Source organism: Talpa occidentalis, unplaced genomic scaffold (assembly GCF_014898055.3).
Source record: "Talpa occidentalis isolate TD23 unplaced genomic scaffold, MPIMG_talOcc4v2.1 talOcc4.14, whole genome shotgun sequence".
Classification (NCBI taxonomy): domain Eukaryota; kingdom Metazoa; phylum Chordata; class Mammalia; order Eulipotyphla; family Talpidae; genus Talpa; species Talpa occidentalis.
The window spans coordinates 75947189-75967103 of record NW_023601433.1 but is presented as its reverse complement, the minus strand read 5'-3'; the positions used below and the strand labels follow the sequence as shown (position 1 = coordinate 75967103).

General features: G+C 46.8%; 3 protein-coding genes across 7 annotated transcripts in view; 1 reads left to right on the top strand and 2 right to left on the bottom strand.

The window, feature by feature from the left end:
- Positions 1 to 10685, bottom strand: part of OSBP2 (oxysterol binding protein 2) — a 119206-nt gene extending 108521 nt beyond the window's left edge. The window contains exon 1 of one of the 2 annotated variants that reach the window (XM_037510898.2): positions 10646 to 10685. The gene's annotated coding sequence lies outside the window, so the exon portion shown is untranslated. Of the gene's footprint in view, positions 1 to 8879; positions 9020 to 10645 lie in introns of those variants that run through there. The other variant, XM_037510901.2, reaches the window with a different exon arrangement.
- Positions 7200 to 12117, bottom strand: CUNH5orf52 (chromosome unknown C5orf52 homolog). Its single transcript, XM_037509857.2, has 3 exons — positions 11483 to 12117; positions 10646 to 10754; positions 7200 to 7551 (listed from the first exon to the last, which is right to left on the bottom strand). The coding sequence occupies exons 1-3, from the start codon at positions 12115 to 12117 to the stop codon at positions 7354 to 7356; spliced, it is 942 nt and encodes a 313-aa protein (XP_037365754.1). The 3' UTR covers positions 7200 to 7353.
- Positions 11939 to 19316, top strand: DUSP18 (dual specificity phosphatase 18). 4 transcript variants are annotated; one of them, XM_037510893.2, is made up of 2 exons: positions 11939 to 12006; positions 14959 to 19316. In XM_037510893.2, the coding sequence occupies exon 2, from the start codon at positions 15029 to 15031 to the stop codon at positions 15593 to 15595; it is 567 nt and encodes a 188-aa protein (XP_037366790.1). In that variant the 5' UTR covers positions 11939 to 12006; positions 14959 to 15028; the 3' UTR covers positions 15596 to 19316. The 4 variants fall into 4 exon arrangements, with proteins under 4 accessions (XP_037366790.1, XP_037366792.1, XP_054551227.1 ...); XM_037510895.2 differs by lacking the exon at positions 11939 to 12006 and adding an exon at positions 12025 to 12267; XM_054695252.1 differs by lacking the exon at positions 11939 to 12006 and adding an exon at positions 12345 to 12361.
- The last annotated feature ends 599 nt before the right edge of the window (positions 19317 to 19915 follow it).

Here is a 19915-nt window from a genome sequence, read left to right as displayed (position 1 = left end):
ATTCTCACTCCATAGGTCTGAGGTGGAACCAGGAGCATGCATTTAGGGAAAATCAACTAGTGAAATCAACTAGCGAAATACTTAGTGATAGGTTCTGATGATTGCAATAAATTGATGACAGAGCATAAGTCATCTGCCAGCGTAGATGAAGAAGATATCATTGACAGGCAAGGTTTGTGCTAAGTAAAAAGGACAGTGGGTAGAAGGGTGTTGAAGGGAAAGGAGCCAGCATGCACAAAGTCCTAAATCAGGAGAGAACACTTTGTCTGGATAATGACAAAGAGTGGGGCAGGAGATGGAAGGAGAGCTGGGTAGGCACTATCAGGAATGCCCATCAACTACAGAAAACGGGCTTCCTAGTCACAGGGAGATTTTCGCTTTTCAAGTGCTGACTCTACCCATGGGAGAAATGACTAACTCCCAGTTTGGGGTAGGAGACTTGCAGAGTGAGCCTCCCTGGGACATTTTGTCATGCCAGGAAGTAAAGAGGCTATTCAAGACCTCCGCATGTCAAAATGACTAAGGGGAAACTTAAAAACCTCCCACTGACTAATTTGAGCATCAAAAAGAATAATGATTGCAATGGGCTGAAACATCAGCTTTATACAGATCCAGAAGTTAAACCCACAAGCTCCTAAAGTTACAGAAAGGGAAAGGCAAAAATTTTTAAACTTTATTGGTCACCTTTGGAGGTTACTATAGCACCAATTCATTATTCTGAAAACTGATAATTAAGGGAAAGAATTATGTCTGCATCCTGTCATTCTTATCCAAACTATCTCAGAACAACCCAAGAGTTTACAAGAGAAAAATATTTATGGAAGAATTCGCTAATAATACAGGTGGACTAACACAGTTAGAAGAAAGCATCATCTTTTGGCAACTAACTTTTTTTTATTAATCTATTTTTTTCTTAGGATGTTTGCTTTCTTTTCTCAGGTGTAGTCCCCATAGAATTTCCACCACCAATTCACCTGTGCACCATCACCATAGTCCCTTGTGCTCTTCCCACCCTTATTTTGATCCTTTTCCCTCCTCCTCCCCTGCAGAATGTCTCTGATTTATAGTTGTCTGTTTATTTTTGTTTTGTTTTGTTGTGATTTTTCAATTATTTTTTTCCCTCTGATCACCTGTATTCCTCCTATAAGTGAAACCATCTGGTATTTTTCTTTTTCCTTCTGACTTATTTCACTGAGCATAATCCTTTCCAGCTCCATCCATGTTGCTGTGAATGGTATTAGTTTATGTTTTTTTTTTTTAAGATTTATTTATTTATTTATACAAGCACTGGGTATAGTCAGAAGCGCAGGAGGGTGAGAGAATTCACCAGAGCCAGAGCAGGGAGCAGAGCAGGCAGAAGGACCGAAGTACACTGCTGAGGGGAGCAGCGAGCGGCAGGAGAGGTCTGCGCGACATGCAGGACCCTCCTCCGGTGGCCGGGGAGCAGCCGGGGATCGAACCGGTGCTGCAGAGGCCGCGGGCAGCTTCGCAACCCAGCGCTCAACCGCTGCGCCACCGGGGAGGCCCTTAGTTTATCTTTTTTGATTGCTAAATAGTATTCCAGTGTGTATATGTACCACATCTTCTTGACCCTGTCATCTATTTTTGGGCATTTGGGTTGATTCCAAGTCTTACTTATTATAAGTAGTGCTGCAATAAACATAGGGGTGCATGTATTCTTTTGTATTAATGTTTTTGTGTCCTTTGGGTAGATCCCTAGGAGTGGAATTGCTGGGTCATACAGTAGCTCCATTTTTAGTAGACAGAGCAACCTGCACAGAGCTTTCCATAGTGTTTGGACCAGTTTGCACTCCCACCAGCGGTGTAGGAGAGTTCCTTTTTCACCATATCCTTGCCAACATTTGTAGCTGCTAGTTTTTTTTAATATGTGCCATTTTTACTGGTGTAAGGTGGTATCTCATTGTGGTTTTAATTTGCATTTCCCTGATTATGAGGGATGTTGGACAATTTTTCATATGCCTTTTGGCCATTTGGCAACTAACTCGTAATGAAAGACTGGATTTAGGCAATGATCCTCAGCTTCTCTGTGGTTGGTGGGGTTGACGGGAAACAACATAAAGGACAGGTCGAGCTGACACCAGCTAAATGTACTGATTGATTCCAGCATCCCCCAAAATGCAACAACAGGATATTGTGTACCTCTGGATGTGACCCAATAATAAATACATAACATTGCCTGTGAAGTATTTTTACTTCTTCTCCCAGTCCCCAAAAGGACCTAAAGTTGAATCTAAGCTTCTAGCTTGATCAGTATAAAAGAAATGCAGGGCAAAGGAAAAAATGTTAAATGTCACAGGGGAGTCAATTAGTTAAATCCATAAAATAGGAAACTATATTCAAATGATTTCTTTTACTCAGTAAACATATGATCTGGAGGAAGAAGATGGGGATAGGAAAATGTTATAAATTTTTAAAAGAAATAAGAGACATATCAACCAGATGCAATATGTGAATCTTGTTTGGGCCCCAATTCAAGCAAACCAGCCACAAAACCCACATTTCAGGGACAATTGGACAATATTCAATACAGAACGGGTTTTAGGCACTATAAAGAAATTATTGTTAATTTTGTTACCTGTGTTATCTGTAGAGACACATTCCAAAGTACTTATGGGTGAAATGTATGAGATTTTGGATTTGCTTTAAAATAATACAGCTTTAAAAAAAATATAGGGGTCTAGGGAGCAGATCAAAGAATAATGGCCACTTATTGACATGGTTGTAGCTGGAACATGTGCATAGATGATACTGTTTTCTGTTTGGGGGTGTGATTGAAAATGACCATAAAATGTTCTTGTTTTACAAAAGTTGGGTCTTTTACATATCTCACCTCCTACCTTTTCAACAACTCCGTAAGGCCCAGGTATGACACCCCCGTGTTTGCACAAGAGGAAATCAAGGCTCAGAGAGCTAAAATGGCCTCTGCCCAGAGTCACACCATTGACAAATGGAAGCCAAGATTCAAACAGAAGTTTTTCAAGGCCAACGTCTGTCCACCTGTGCAGTAAAAGCATAGAAACAATAGAACCCTGAGCCAAATGCCAGTCCCTCACCTCCAAAAGAAGCCCTCCCAGTTTGCCCCTGAGGGACTCAGAAGCAAGAAAAGGTAAAATAAGCAGCCCATGCCTTTGTGGGATGGAAGGTTCTGGGACAGTTAATCCAATCTCACTCTGCACAGTTGGTACCAACCATCCCCTCTGCCTGAGTCAGCCCTGCAGGGACTGCTGTCCCCAAGTATCTGAGCCCAGGTCACACCTCCAACCTCCAACTGGACAAGAACCAAGCCTTCCAGCTGCCATCTGGCTTCCATTCAAAATCCACGTCAATTCTCTTTTAAGTTTGTCCACACGGATACAAATGTTGACACTGGTTTGTGTCTCATTTTACCCAGAATGCAGAAGGAGCCTCCCCTCCATCCATCCGTACCCCCCCCCAGTCCTGGGTCTGCCACCTTCTGGCCATAGTGCCCATTAGCAAGCACTTTGTAAAGTGAGTTGATGCAGGTTTCCCCTGCTATTACACAATTAGGTCTGCCTTCCCTCCGTTCCCTTTGCTAAGCGAGAACATCTAGCTGGAAGCTCCATGTGGAGCAGAATTCCAAATAGTAGGATAAGGAGGGCTCTGTCCTGTGGTGCCAATGTCCACACTGCAAGCCCCAGCTGATCTCAGATATTTAATTCAGTATCCTTAGAGAAGAGTCATACTGCTTTCTTCCTAGGTGATGTTACCCGCACATTGGAAGCCTGAGTCTCAAGAGAGGTAGGGCAGTGCGCTCCAGCAGTTATTGCTTCCTCCCTTCCCCAGGTGGTGTGTGAGCCTATGTTTACTACTGAGTAGGATACCAAAGAGTCTTGTAAAATCAAAGTAGGCAAGTGACGAATACAAGACACACATGGACTCGCTACCCAGTTTAAAGTATAAAATCCCCCATTTTAGTCCTCTGTTCTCCCTCTGCCCTCTGTTGTGACCTGTTGACTTTGAGCCCAAAGTCTCCCTGGGTTCTTTCAATTAGAAAGACAATCTGGCCCCACCTCCTCTTTAGTTGGGCAAGAGAACGTTCTCGGCTGCATCTTTGACCTGTTTCATTCCTCAAGGCTTCTCATCTTTTTTCCATATTCCAAGCACTTGTTGAAATCTCTCATTTATCAGTGACCCACATTTATTTAAAGTTGAAATACCCTTAATACACCAATGGCTCTCCCAAGCTCCCTTCACTGTTTTATTCTTCTCCACAGCACTGGCCATTTTCTAAATGATTTATTTGGCTTGTTTCTATCTTCTCTTGGTTGAATGTTAAGTCCAGGATGGCAGATATTTTTGTCAGATTTCTTTCACAGCTCCATCACCCAGTCATATTAGGAGACTTGACATACAATATTAAGTCAATGAGTATTTATTAAATAAAATCATCTTTATTGTTCTTGTTGTTGAGTGTCTTTTATTTTGACACTTATTTCAGTGGAGTGTCATAAAAGATGGGAAGCAAATAAGAGCACTAAGCAAATGTCTCAAAGTCTGTGGTTCTGAAAGTGTGGGGTATTACAAATTCTGTGAAGCTTATGATGAAACTTAAAAATAGACTCTTATACCCGAACTTTTACGATTTATGAACACTATAAACTTCATCTTACGAACCTGTCCTTCCAAAACATTCTAAGTGGGCCTAAGTCCAGAGAAAGGTTACTGGGGAAAATAGGGGGGCCCAACAGCTCCTGCTTCTGCACCCTGAGTCTTCACAGCTCTGCAGAGTCCCAAGTCTGCAGCTGGACCAGACTCTGCATTGTAATACCTGGGGTAAACCTCCAGACTCAGCAAAGGACTGCGTGAGACTTCACAGATCCCAGCTGATCACACGAGCATCTGCTGACCCCTTGTGGTCACTGCGACCAGGACCAGCAGCCAGGACTGTGGTTGCACCTCTGAGACATGCTGACTCTGACCTCATTTCTCAAAGCACTTCTGCAACATTTACCTTGTGGGGGCCTCCCCACAATCCCAGGTGGTGAGCAGAGCCGGGATTCCTACTCCCATTCCACTCTTTTACAAGTGAGCAGCAGTGCCTGGGATCCAGCCCCAGATCCAGTGCTAGTTCTTTTCTGACCTTGCCAGTCAATCCCCTACTCTCTGCTTCAGCTACTCGTTGATAAAATAGGAGAGGAGACCATACAAGGCAGCTCTAAGAAGATTTCAGACTCACCAAACTTTCAGCGTAGAGAGTTGCCTTGCCGGAGGTCAGAGCAAATCAGGGCAAAGACTCTCCCAGCTGGCAGGTCACCCCACTTCCCCACGATGACTAGGAAAAGTGAGAGTTGTCACAGCAAACCAAAAAACCAGTTCTTCTACCGCTATGTTTTGTTTGTGTGCTGCAAACCACATGAACAGATGGAGAGGTGAGTGGATAGATGGATAAGTGGACAAATGGGTTGGGTATCTTAAAACTTTGCGATCACTTTTAGCAGCAACTGGACCAGCTCCCTGCCGTTCCCCATCCCTCCCTGCTCCCTGTAACTCCAGCTGCCTGAGCCCCTTGCAGATCATGTCTGCTTATCGGGCTTCCCAAGGCACTGCCTAACAGCCTGGAGCTGGGACTCACCAAGAGAGGAAAGAGTCCCCCGTCCCTGCCATGTCATGGACCATATGGCCAACTCTGGCAGCAGTTGATCAAGTAAGAGGGTTTTCACTTTTTATTTTTTTTTTTGGATAATGTGGTCATATTGCTCATATAAAATTTGCATGCTTAAAATCATTAATCTCTTGTACTCCACCAAGAAAACAGACCTGAATCTAGAAACAGACTGTTGTGGCCCCCACTGAAAAGTAGCAGGCCCCATTCTCAAAGGGAAACTTCCTGAATGTATGGCTCCCACCCCAGGCACCTTGGGGCTCACTGAGCCAGCTTAGAAGAAAGCCTGCCAAGTGGCACCAGACAGCAGTGCTGGCGGGGCGTGACGAGGTCAAGGAGGACTGAGGCCTTCCTGGGGAGGACTTCTGAAAGCCAGCAGAAAGAGGAGGCCCGCACCAGGAGCTGCGGTGCTCGAATGACCACTCCATGGCAGCCAGGAAACCTGCTTCCAGTTCTCTGCCACTAACTTGCAGTATGACCTTGGGCAACCAGGTCACTCTCCGGGCCTCAGTCTACTTACTTTCATCTGTAAAATGAGGGGCTTTGTTAAACTCAAAAAATATGTATCAGATGCTTACTCTGTGCACTGTGCTTACTCTGTGCACTGTGCAGCTGTGAGTAATATAATGAGTAAGACACTCAGTTATTCAAAAAACATTGAGTGACTACTCCGTTTACTAGGCATTGTGGCTACAGAGATGAATCTGTCAGCATCTGCCAAGACATTCACAACCTGGTCAGAAGGGTGTGAACAAATAAGAAATGACTAAGCACACTCAGTGCAGAAAGGGGCATGGGTACAAGGAGTGGCCTTTTCTATTGGAGCCAGGAAGGGGCAGCAGCACAGATGGCTGAACTGTACCTTGGAAGATCCTTGGTCCCTGCTAGATGGTACAGTCTAATCAGGGGTTTGGGACAAATACCCAAACACACCAGGCAGAGCACAGATGAGCCGAGTTCAGAGTGGAGAGGAAACCCATGTGGCTCAGGCAGGGCCAGGAAAGGGGTGGGCGGGAGGCAGAGGAGGTAAGAAAAGCTTTAGGGGAAACAGCACTGAGATTAGCCTTGAAGGATGAAGAGTTCTTGTGAGAGTCCTGGGAGGGGCCCGCACAAGTGAAGGCACACGGAGGCTGGTGGGGTGTAGTGGAGAGGGCGGGCGGGCAGGGGAGTGGGGACTGGCAGGGCTGGAAGCCAACTGGAGCTGTTATAAAGAAGAGCCATTAGAAATGACAGGCCCGGCCTGTCACACTGCCATCCTCATGCCAGGTCTGGGAGGCAGGGCCCCTCACTCCTGCCATTCTTTCAGAGAAGTAAACAGCTTCCATAGTTACAAGGTCACCTGGTTGATGAGTTGATGGGTGGCAGAAAGAGCACTTAACCCAGGTCTGTCTACCTCACCCCTGGAATGCCAGGCAGTGGCGCTCCTGAGCCCTTTCCACCTAAGGCACCACTATCCTAAACACGTGGCTGGGAAGAGGGCTTGATTCGGCTTCCTCCCTGGGATAACTAGGGAACTATTGGGATTTCTGTCACCCAGAGGGGACAGGATAAGGCAAGGAACATTAAAATTGCGAAGGGTTTGTATGCTCCATAGTCCGCTGGTCGCCATTTATTATTGTTCTACCACCACGTAGGCCAGCTAGTGTCAGGTTTGAGTTCTCCTGTCAGTCCAGCGCCATCTTGGCCTGGGGCAGATCATTCTGCCTGGACTAGCTCGACCACTTTTTCTTCTTAGGGTGACGTTGGTGCTGTAAAATGTAAAGCCGGATGCTATCCAGGTACGGCTGCATGCCTATGGATTCCCGTCTCCAGAGCCCCAGCTTTCTGAGCTGGTCTATGATGAACTTTTTTTTCAGATGGTCATGCAAGTGGCACATCTTTTTCTTGCTCTTGTCTGTCGCTCTTATCTTACAAAAACAGAGGCGAGGTTAACAGAAAGTGTTACTTCAGAGTAAAAGAGGCATCTATGCTGGAAAATGTACCAGTTGAACTCCATAAACAATTTGATTCACAGGGTGTCTCAGTTTCCCTGTTTGTAAAGTGTGGACATTGAGTTAGATAATTCCTATGGTTGGTTCCTTTTGACAGTCTGTAGCCTAGGAGCCTAATTTTGCCCCTAACATCTCTCTTTCCATATGGGTCAGGAAGATGGGGCGCTATCTCAAAAATCAGCACACGTGAGCCAAGGAGAGCTCCACCAAGACCGTGATTATGTGACACAGAGTTAAAAGTGGATCCTGGGTGGATCTTGGGAACAAGGATGAAGAGGGAGGAGGTGATGGAGAATATTGTCACTAAAACACACAGGTCAAATCAGTTCTTTTTAAATGTGGCTAAGCATCAGAAACATTTCAGTGGCTTGATAAAAATACAGACCCCAGAGATTCTGGCTTAGTAGCACTTGTGTGGTGGAAAGGAATCTACGTTTTCATCACAGACCTGAATGATTCCAACACAGCCACCAAGGAGTGGCGGCTGTGACTTGCCATGTCCTGGGCCATCCCAGGAGAGCAGGCTTTTTTGGCTCCCGAAGCTAGTGATTGCACCTCGAGCCTGAACTGATCGCAGATCAGGGATTCTCAATCTTGGCACTACTGACATTTGAGGCCCAGTAACTCCGTGGTGGGGGGCAGTCCTGTGCCTCGTAGGATGTGTAGCTGCTTCCCTGGCCTATATTACCAGATGCCAGTAGCATCACCCCACACTCACATGGGACACCAAACTGTCTCCAGGTATTGCTAATATCCCTCATGGGCAAAACTGTCCCCAGTTAAGAACCACAGCCATAAACAAATAAAGGAATGTCAGTTAATCCATTGTTCTTAGAGCCTGCTCAGAGGGTTGCCAAGATGTTAGATTTTAGCTATTCTCATTGAGATCCTTAGAAATCAGTGGCCAGTCAAAGCTGCCTCTTTCCTAAATGAGCACTTTTGGGGGACACAAAGCACTGCCAGGCTGCCATTCAAGCCTCACATGCACAAGTCCCTACAAACTGGGCCCTCAGCAAGTCGTTCAGTCTACAAACAATGGGGAGATCGTTTCTGTCCTTGAGGGAGAACATTCTGTGCTATAGACCCATCCCATCCATCTAGGTCAGTCAAACCCAAATTTACAAGTCTGCAATAATGCACATGTCATCTTAGTGAAGTTACTCCACCTCTCTGAGTCTGTTTCCTGAACTATTAAATGGGATAACAATATGAACACTGAGTACATAAAACACAGGGCTTAATACCTTCTGGAAGGCTGAGGGATGGCATAACCGTCTGGTACATCTAAAGCCAACTCAAGAGTTTCCAGTTATAGTATCTCAGAGATCGGCCCATCCTGGGCCGGTCATAATACCCCTCATTATTTGGCCACAGGGAAAGGCCCATGACCCAACTTGGGTCAACTGGAGTCCTGCTCCAGGATTTGTATCACGTGGGCAACAGTGGAAGCATGCCACTTCCTTTCTGGGCTACAGTCCAGGGCCCCCTGTGGCCATGCTCCCCAGGGACAGTCAGCCTGATGATGATGATGCCAGCATGCACAAAGGAGCGGAAATGGAATGATGAGGAAGAGCAGAAGACTGGATCCCATGGCTTCTCTCATCCCAAATGTTGGGGACCTGTCCTGACTCTGTATAGACTCACCGCTCTCAATTTTGCTTAAAGTAGTTAAAGTTCAGTTAATGTCACCAGCAACTGAGAGGGTCCTGATAGATCCTATTTTACAAATGAGACGGTCCTGTAGGAAATTATAGGACATCTACACATCCTACGAGGCACAGGACTGCCCCCCACCACAGTTACCTGGCCTCAAATGTCAGTAGTGCCAAGGTTACACAAAGCTGGCTTGCCCACCTCCAAGTCCGTCCTATTGCCATACACCACACTAGTGGAAATTTTACAGAGGGAGAAACACCCAGGCCCCACCTCTTCTTTTTGGCCCCTGTGTCCCTTAAAAGGATCTGGCACTTGGGCCTCCCCGGTGGCGCAGCGGTTGAGCGCTGGGTTGCGAAGCTGCCTGCGGACTTTGCGGCGCCGGTTCGATCCCCGGCTGCTCCCCGGCCACTGGAGGAGGGTCCCACATGGCGCGCAGACCTCTCCTGCCGCCCGCTGCTCCCCTCAGCGGTGTCCTTCGGTCCTTCTGCCTGCTCTGCTCCCCGCTCTGGCTCTGGTGAATTCTCTCACCCTCCCGCGCTTCTGACTGTACCCAGTGCATGTACAAACAAACAAATAAATACATAAATAAATAAATAAAAATACATGCCTCTCTTTAAAAAAAAAAAAATGCATTTAAAAAAGGATCTGGCACTACCTTTTAAGGCTCCTCCACTCTTCCATGCCAGAATCCCATGTGCCCAACCAGATTTGGCTTTGGAATATGGAGGGAAGTTGAACAACATCAAGAGGGGGCCTCAGCCCAGCTCTAAGCTGCCTGCTCTGCTGGAAGAAAAGGTTCTCAGTCTCTTCCTAGAAGCCCCTCAAGAGACATTCGATGAATTCACCCATCAGGGTCTATGGGGTGACAGCACAGAAGTTTCCCACCCCTTCTTCTGAAGGCTTCTGGATAAGGTCAAAACCCCCATGTCCATAAGCAAAAAATGGGAGAAGAGCCTCAGTTCTCCTCTGGAAAATGGGGAGAAATCCCTGAAGGGGGAAAAAAAGTGTTGATGCCAATTCAGACTCTAGTACCCAAGACTTTTTTTTTTTTTTAAGGGTGATGGGAGGAATCCATTCCCTGAACAGGAAGGCAATGGGTTTTGAGGGAAAAAATGCCACCACAAGAGCTAAGAGACATGGAATCATTCTCTCTGGCTCCCTTTGTCCAGGAACAGCTGTGGACAAATTAATAACCCCAGTCTCCTCTGGAAAACGGGACATGAGTTAGATAGAGGACCTAGTGGTTCTTGATCACCTCTGAGATCTGTGATCTCCCCTCCAGGGCATGGGAGAGTAACATGAACAGGGATCAAGACACAGACACCCACTAATGCAAAAATGTGTACAGCTTTACCTGCATCTCATAGATTCGCTGTACATTGACGTTGTCGTGAATAATCACTCGAGATAACTGGCTCCTGGGTAAAAACCTCTTCACTGCTACTTCTCTGGAATTCATTAAGCTGCAGGAGAGAGGGGAAAGTGGTACCAGTTGAGGCAGCCCAGGCCAGGCTCTAATTTAATGGGGTTCTAGGAAAGTGGACGAACTTCCCCAGGTTTCTCAGGAGAGGCAGAGCTCTCTCACAACCGTCACAGGAGCACGGGAGAAGTTTCTTCTCAGGGAAAATGTACACTAAGGGAGGTGTTTCTTGGATGCTGAGAGGCAAAGTCATCCTGAGAGGTATAAAAAAGCCCCAGAGCAGTTCACAAGTGTCACTGGGGACTCAACTGTGCACAGCTGTGGTCACTTAAGGAGAAAATGTGGGTGAGGTGGGGTTTGTGGGGACAGGAGCCAGGCTGAGAGAATTAGGGGAACACAGACGATTTGGAGACGGGTGTGAGGCTACCCGGGCCTCGCCTGGTTCCAAGGAACCTCAGGGCTCCCAAAGGCCCCCGAGGACCCGGGCGATGCCAAGCCTAGGAGACTAAAGTGCGGAGGGGGGCGATTCGGGGTGTGTGTGTGCTGGGGGTGGGAATTCCAGCTACTCCCAGAGTCTGGGCTGAGGATACGAGGGCCCCCGGGCTCCCGCGGGCCGGAAGGGCTGGACTGAGAAGAAGCCAGGGCCGGGTCTGGAAGTCCGGACTCTCCAGGGGTCTACAAAGAACCTGGGTCCAGGGCCCGCCTGGGGGAGCGGGGCGCTGAGGAAGTTCGGGCTCCCCCAGGGCACGAGCGGGGGCCCCCGGGCCGCACCTGAACAGCACCGGCGGGTACATGGCCCGCGGCCGCAGGAAGAGGATCTTGGGCTGAACCCCTAACTCGATATCACGGCGACTCGCGACGCTGTCGCGCGACAAGAAGCCCGAGGGCGGGTTGGTGGCGGCACTGGAGGTCGCCTGGGCGGCAAACGCCACAGGGAAGCCCCGCTTCCCGGAGGCCCAGGGCTCGCGCGGCGGGGGCCCCGCGTCCTCCGCGGCCGCGAGCAGCTCCGGGCCGCGCGCCAGGACGGAAGCCACGCCCGGGGGCGCGCGGCGCGCGGGGGCCGACTCGGGCGCCGACTCGGGCGCGACTAGCGGCCGGAAGACGCGCGGGGGCGGGGCCCGGAGGCGGAGCCCGGAAGGCCGCGGCCGCCGCAGGATTGTCCCTCGGCGGTCGCCATGGTGCGGCGCGCGCGTTGCCTTGGAGACGGGCCGGGCCGGCGGGCTCGGGCGGCGGAGCGCGCAGCCTACCCGACCTTCCCGCCCGGAATGCTGCGCCCGGGCGCGATCGCAGGGCAGGTAACTGGAGGCGTCCGTGGGGGGCCGCTCCGGGGCGCGTAGTCGAAACCCGGTTTTGTTTTTTGTTTTTTTTTCCCCCGAAGACCCGGGTGGCCGAATGGTCCCAGCCATGTGGGACCAGAGCTGGGAAACCAGAGCTCCGCCCTGGCAGGGAAGGAGGCTCCCGGGTCGTGACCGGTCTTTTCTCCGTGAGACCCTCGTCCGAGGCTTCGGTCGTGGTTGCTTCTTGAACGAACCTGCCCGCCCGCCCGCGCGAGACGGGTGAGACCTTGGGATCATGACACCCAGCTGGCGAAGAATCCCGGTCGTCTAACGCCAGCTCCCCCAGAAAACCTACCTGGCTCACCCCCTGGAGGTGGCGTCTCGCTCCCGTCAATCCGTGGACTTTGCTCCACGTTTGTAAATCGGTATTAGCGAGCACCCCGCAGTGTTTGCCGGCTTCCCCTACCAGCTGTCTGGCCTTGCTTGCTTGGTGACCCTAGACGGGTCCTTTCCCCTCTCTGCTTCATTTCCCCGTGTATGAAATGGAGATAATAGCTCCAGACCGCGCCCTATTTGTAGCTCTGAAAATCGGACCAGATGTGAGAGAAGCCAAGGGCTTTATAGGCTATAAAATAGGGAAATTGGGGTAGCTATTTTTTTCTCCTTCCCCTTCCTACTAAAAGTTCTTCAGATTTTTGTATTATTTTTTCAGGCAATCTCCTTGACTCCCTACCTCCTCACCTAGCAGAGCAAAATCCCTTTACCATTTATTCCCATGATGCCCCGCCTTTTAACTTCCCTAACTGCAGCGAGAGTGCTTATCATTTATAGAGGACTTTCTTTGCCAGGCCCTGTGTTAAATACTTTACCTGGGTTACTCTTTAAATCCTCAGAAGATGCTTAGAAGGTGGGCACTGTTATCCCTGTTTCCCAACTCTGCTGCGCCTGCAACTGCCTGTGTGGTATCTGACTCTCCCACTAGACTTTAAGCTCTGTGAGAGGGGCCATGGTGTCTTGAGTATTTCTTGACTAGCGTGAAAATAACTCTCATCACTACCCTCATCTTCAAGAGGAGTATCTCCTCTACAAAGTGTGTGTTGCTGTGAGAAGCATCAGTCCCCTTTATTGCTGTTTCCCACTGGGCACTGGTGTCCAGGCACCTCCCTCAACTTCTGTGGGTTTTCTGATGAGGCTCCAGAGTCTCCCTCGGCATTTAGACTTACAGCTTGGGGGAAAGGGGCGCTTTTTCTTTGCCCTCACATGACTTTTTAGAGCAAGCCAGACCCACACGCCCTACGTGTGGTGACCCTCATGTTTTTGACGCTGGGGCATTGAAAGATTGGATTTTCCTATGCAAATCCTTCCTCTCCAGCAGCCTATATACCACCTTCACCTCCACCCAGACCCTCCCTAAAATTCTAGAGAAACATCCTTCCCAGAAAACCTATCAGAAGACACAGTAGTGGTGGTTGGAGTTATCTTTTCATTCAACAAATATTTAAGCACCTACTTGTAGGCATGTGGAGCTTGGCACTGCTGATACAGATCAAGGCAAAAACCACATCTTCCATGTGTTAGGAAGGAGAGCACATAGGGATTAGAAAAACTGGAGCAGGGACTTGATCAAATGGGGGGAAGGGTATTGTCGTGTCCCTCAACACCCAAGGGTGGAGCTTACCAAGGGAGGAGGTTTCCCCTCAGAAAGACAAAGCTTACCTGACCTCTGCTGAATGGAAAGGGGGTGCTAAGCTGAAAAAACAGCAAAAGCAAAGGCTTCAAATGTCTTTAAGGACCAAATGTCTATAAGGAACTGCAAGTGGCTCTGTCTAGTTGAAGCGCTTCAGAATGTAGGGAAGGCTAATAGTAGACTGGAGCACTGGACAGGAGCCAGGCCACTAATGGCCTTGACATTCAAGATAAGGTGCTCCCTCTCATCTTGGCAGTGAGTAGCCAGTGAAATATGTTAAACAGAGGAAGATAACTTCAACCTCATTTCTCTGTGCCTGATGCAGACTGCCAGTTGGCCTGGAGAGGTTTATCTAAATCCAGATGCTTCTATTTCAGTGAAATTCACGAAGATGTGTTCAAGCTTGAGAGACTGAGGGTGCTGAGATTTTTTAGGAGAAGACAGGGGTCTGCCCCTCTCTGGACTACAGGCACTGCCCTTCTGCACGCACATCATGCTATTGTGGCTCTCCCATCTGAGGTTCCTCTACCTCTGTTTTTATGTCTGGGGTCTGCCATTATGCCAGCTGGTTTCCAGGAAGCTTTCAACCACCCCCTTCCCCATCAAGGTGCAGAAGCAAGGTTAGTGGTGTCACACTCTGTAATGGCCTGTCAGTTCCACATGGGCACATTCTGTGTCTTCAAAGAGATAGTTCTTGGAGAGCAGACACTGGGACCCTCCTCTCACTTAGATCCCCAGAGTCTCCCAGCTCAGTGGGTTCAGATTCTACTTCACTGGTTCTAGTCTCATGATTTGAGCATAAAGTCAAAAGACTGAGGAGAGAAACACTGCAAGTTGTTCCCACTTTAGAGGGACTGGAGGAAGGAGAAGATTTTGAAAAGCCAGGAGAACAGGGCTGAGTGAACCTAGATGGAGAGTCAGGCCAGGGCATGCCTGAGGGACACAACTCAGCCTGTCCAACAAGAAATATGGGGCCCCCTCAAAGGGGCCTTGAGTGCCAGGCTTGAGGGCTTGTCCTTTGTACTATAGGTCAGCACATGTTAGACTTCCTGAGAAGTATGCTGAAAATGCAGATTTGTGCACCTTACCCTGAGTCTGAGTCAGTGGGTTAGGGGATCTGCATTTTTAATTAGTAAGTTCCCTGGGTGATTCCACTGTGATGGTCAAAGGACCACTGGGAAATCCCAGTATAGACCTATCCATCCATTTCTCTGAAATCCCTGGGAGTTGGCCTTCTGGACCAACTGGGCTCCTCCCACTAAACATCCTCTTCTTCCTTGCAGTTTTTCTGTGGAACAACCTAGCAGAAAGATGCCGTCTTTATGCCTCACTGGCTGCTGACCCACTGGCCTGATGACATCAGCCACGTGTGCCTTCCCGGTCCAGTTCCGGCAGCCTTCGGTCAGTGGCCTCTCCAAGATCACCGGCAGCCTGTATATCAGCAATGGGATAGCTGCCAACAACAAGCTTATGCTCTCCAGTAACCACATCACCACTGTTATTAACGTCTCGGTGGAGGTGGTGAACACCTTATATGAGGACATCCAGTATTTGCAGGTGCCTGTGGCTGACACGCCCATCTCGCGTCTCTGTGACTTCTTTGACCCCATCGCCGACCACATCCACAGTGTGGAGATGAAGCAGGGCCGCACACTGCTGCACTGTGCTGCTGGGGTGAGCCGCTCGGCCGCCCTCTGCCTCGCCTACCTCATGAAGTACCATGCCATGTCCCTGCTAGATGCCCATACGTGGACCAAGTCATGCCGGCCCATCATCCGGCCCAACAGTGGCTTTTGGGAGCAGCTCATCCACTATGAATTCCAGCTGTTTGGCAAGAACACCGTGCACATGGTCAACTCCCCTGTGGGAGTGATCCCCGACATCTATGAGAAGGAGGTCCGTTTGATGATTCCACTGTGAACCCTCCTGCCACCTCCTGCACTGGAGTCAGAGGGACAGATCTGCCCTTGACCCCACACCTAGATCTTAACTTGAGCATTCTGCTTTTGTTGATGCAGAAAAAACAGATTATGCCTTTCATAAGGGGAAGAAAGAAGGAAGAGCACTACAGGGTTTAACCTTGTAATCCATATTTTTGAAGATTAAACTTTCTAAATGTAAGATGGTGAAGACAGCAGCTTCCTGTGTTATCAATGACAGGTTATGACTGCTGGCTAGAGAGGAGGGTGAGGCAGGTGGTTCCCCGGGTCAAGAGGCCCAGCACCCCTGCCGCCCTCCCCTCGGCCGGCTAACCCAGGAACAAGTCTGCCTCAATCTCTACTTATTCTTTCCGAACCGAGAGCCGGAGCCTTAAGTGTCATGGCATCTCCTGTGGTCCTCACAGTAAGTGCCAGCCTACTGGATAAGTAGCCTTCAAGCGGTGCTCCAGGAGCTGGGGTGGCGCAGGCCAGCCTGGTTCCATGTTCAACCACAGGGTCCCAACTCTGGTTTTCTACAATGAATTTAGGCATAAAATAGTTTTCAAAGAAAACATTCCACTGTATAAAATTTTTTTAAAACTCCTTTTTCGAGTGTTGTTCTACATGGTAAGGCCTCAAAGCACCACTGCCATTTCCCTAGCAGTCTGATGAAGGGTGGCTTCTGTCGTCTCTTCCGGGCACATATGGGGAACAGGCCTACAAGCAGGCCTGGAGGTCGTCTCACAGACCTTGACTTGGAAGATTGGAGCTGTGGACTGGAGCCTAGGCTTGTCACCCTGTCTCTGATCCCTCCTGGAGCCTCAGTTCCCTCATCTGTCCAAGCAACGAGGCCCTTTTCTCACAGCATTGTCGTGAAGATCAGCAATGCCTTAGCAGGGTGCCTGGCATGGGGCAGGCAGCTCATGAATGAGGCGTAGCCCCGTTGGTCCAGGTCAGCATAGTCTTCCTCATAACAGTATTTTCCCCACCCATGCACAGCCTTTTGTTCTTTATAAAGTACTCTTCCAAAAAGGCATCCGTGGGAAAAAAATGGTTTCAGTTCTTGCAGACCCTACCTCAGAGGGGGGCCTAAACTTCAAAGCCTTTCTGGAATCCCCATTGTATTTTTGCAGTGTTTCCCCAGGAGCACAATTATAGCTTCCCACAAAAGGCCTCCTTTAGATAGCTGACCGTTAGAGCCAGCCCGCCCGCCCCGGCTGACTCACCACTGGGGAGGGGCATGTGCCAAAGGGACAAGTACGTGGGTGCCACTAGCAGGCCCTGAATCCAGGATTGTTCACACCCCCCAGGTGTCTCAGGATCTGGTTGAAGACCCGTTCTATTCCAGATAATACATGAAACACACAAAAGCACAACTGTTTGTGGGTCCAGAGTCCAGTGGAGGCCAAATGCCCTCTCTCCAAATAAAAACCTCACCCCCTCTTCCACAAAAGGATACACTTTTAGGGAAGAGGGAGAAGGAAAATCACTGTTGTGACTGAGTCTCTCATATTACAGATGAATGTACAGATCCACAAACACCAGGGCTGGTGTGGCAGAGCCACCACAAAACAGCCTTCCTGGAACAAACCCACACGGAAGCTTTCTTTTAAAGCAGTTTTAAGGAAAAAGTTATTTGAGTATATTTTGTTTCCATTTAAAAAATTGTTTAATTGACATACCATTAAGTTCCTCATAGGTATAATTCTATGTGTTGTAACACATTTGTAGAACTACTTCCATAGTTAAGACTCAGCAGTTCCATCACCCCAACAATTCCCATATATATCCCTGTATAGTCAAACTATCACTTCTACCATCTGGTAGAAAATGTTCTCCATCTTTATGGATTTGCCTTTTCCAGAATGTCTTAGACACGGATTCATAGAGGATATAACCTCTATGCTTTTGAGATTCATACATGTTGCTTTTCGTGGCTAAGTAGTTTTCCATTAGATGAATGCCCTACAGTTTGTTTTATATTAACCTGTTGATGGATATTTTGGGTTGTTTCCAGTTTTTTGGTGATTTTGAATAAAACTGCTATGAATATTTGTGTGTAGGTTTTTGTGTGAACATAAATTTCCATTCATCTAGAGTTTATATAGAGAAGTAGAATTGCAGATGGTAAAGATAAACTTAACTTTGTAAACACTACCATGCTTCCAGAGTGGCTATTCCACTATAAGAGATCCAATTTCTCTGGATTTGGCAGTATTTTTAGTAATGCCAATGCTATTCTACTTGGTGTGTGGTATTACCTCACTGTGGTTTTAATTTGCATTTCCCTAATCATCAGGATGTGGAGTATCTTCTTGTATATTTAACTGCTTTTTTACCTACCCTCTTTGGTGAAGTCCATTGAATTCTTTTGCCCATTTTAAAATCAATGTTTTACTTACTGTTGAATTCAGCTTACTGTTGAATGTTGAAAATTCTCCATATATTCTGGATACAAGTCTACTGTTAGATTTTTTTCCAGTCTAGCTTGTCTTTCTAGTCTCTTACAATTGTCTTTTGCAAAGCAAATTTAAAAAATTTTGATGAAGTGCTACTTCCCAGTTTTTCCTTTTATGCATTGGTTTGGTGCCATGTGTTAAGAACACTTTGCCTAACCCCAGGTCACAAAGATTTTCCTGGATATTTTTAAGTTTAAGATTTTCACTTATTTCTCTGATCCTTTTAGATAGGGTGTGAGGTTTAAGTTGAAGTTCTTGTTTTTTTCATGTGGTTGTTTAATGATTTCAGCTCAATTTGTTGAAAACTATTCTCCACTGAACTGACTTTGCACCTTTGTGAAGGTCTATTTTTCTACTCTATTCTGTTTGATATATGTATCTTTCTGTTCACTAATACAACACTGTCTATTTATGTTTTTTTTTCCTTTTTTTGACACTGTCTTGATAACTGTAGCTTTATAGTAAGTCTTATAATCAGATAGTGTGACGCCTCCAATTTTTCTCCCTTTAAGAAAAATTGTTTTGGTTATTCTAGTTTCTTTGCCTTTCCATGTAAATTTTAGAATCAACATGTCGATGGCAACAACATCCCAAAAATCTGGCTGTGATTTCAACTGAAATTATGTTAAATTCAGTGGCCAATTTAGGGGAGAATCGACATCTTCACTCTTGTTGTATCTTCTGATTCATGAACATAGTTTGCCTCCCCATTGGTTTAGATCTTTGATGTCTTTCATCAATGTTTTGTAGTTTTCATTATACAAATCTAATATATTTTATCAAATGAAATCTAATAAAGATTTCATTTGAAGGAAAGCATTGCAAAAATATTTTTAATTCGAGTTTCCAATTGTTCATGGTTAGTATATAGAAATGCACTTGATTGTGTGTTGACCTTGTATCCTGTGATCTTGCTAAGTTCACTTACTCTCAGAATATTTTTTGTAAATTTCTTGGCTATCTGCATGTAGACAACCAGGTTATCTACAAATAGACATAGTTTTATTTTTTTTCTTTTCCAATCTGAATGCCCTTGATTTCTTTTTTTCTTTTTTTATTACACTGGCTAGGACTTCCAGTATGATGATGAATATGAGTAATGGGATAGACATTCTTGCCTTCTTCCTGATCTTAGAAAGTCATCAGTTTTTACCATTAACTATGATGCTAGCTATGGGTTGTTTGTATATGTCCTTTATTAAGTTAAGGAAGAATTAGAAAGCATTGTCTCCTGTTTTCTGGAAGAGATGTGTGAATTTGGTGTTATTTCTTCTTGAAGTGGTAGAATTCACCAGTATAACCATCTGGACCTTACAATTTCTTTTTCTTTTTCTTTTTTTTTTAAGAAGACTTTAACAATGAATTTAAATTATTTAATAGCTAAAGACTATTTATTTCATCTTGGGTTAGTTTTGAACAGTTTGTCATTTTAAGGAATAAGTCCATTTCATCTATTGTCAAATTATACATGTAGACTTGTTTGTAGTATTTCCTTATCTTTTATTGCCTCCAGGATCTGTAGTGGTATTACTTTTCATTCTTCATTCTGATTATTTGTCTACTTCTTAGTCTGGCTAGAGGTTTATCACTTTTTAAATCTTTTTAAACAAGTACCTACCTGGTGTACTATTTCACTTCTCTATTGTTCTTCCCTTTTATATTTGATTGATTTGCATGGTTTTGCTTGCTTCTAGTTTATGTTTCTTTTTTTCCCTTGCTTCCCCTCCCCCCCTAATTTTATAAGGTGACAACTTAGATTATTTATTTGAGACCTGCATTGCATATATGTCTGATTTGCTGCATCTTCCTTCTTATTCTTTTCAAAATACAGATCTTCCTCAAATTATGGTGGGGTTATGTCC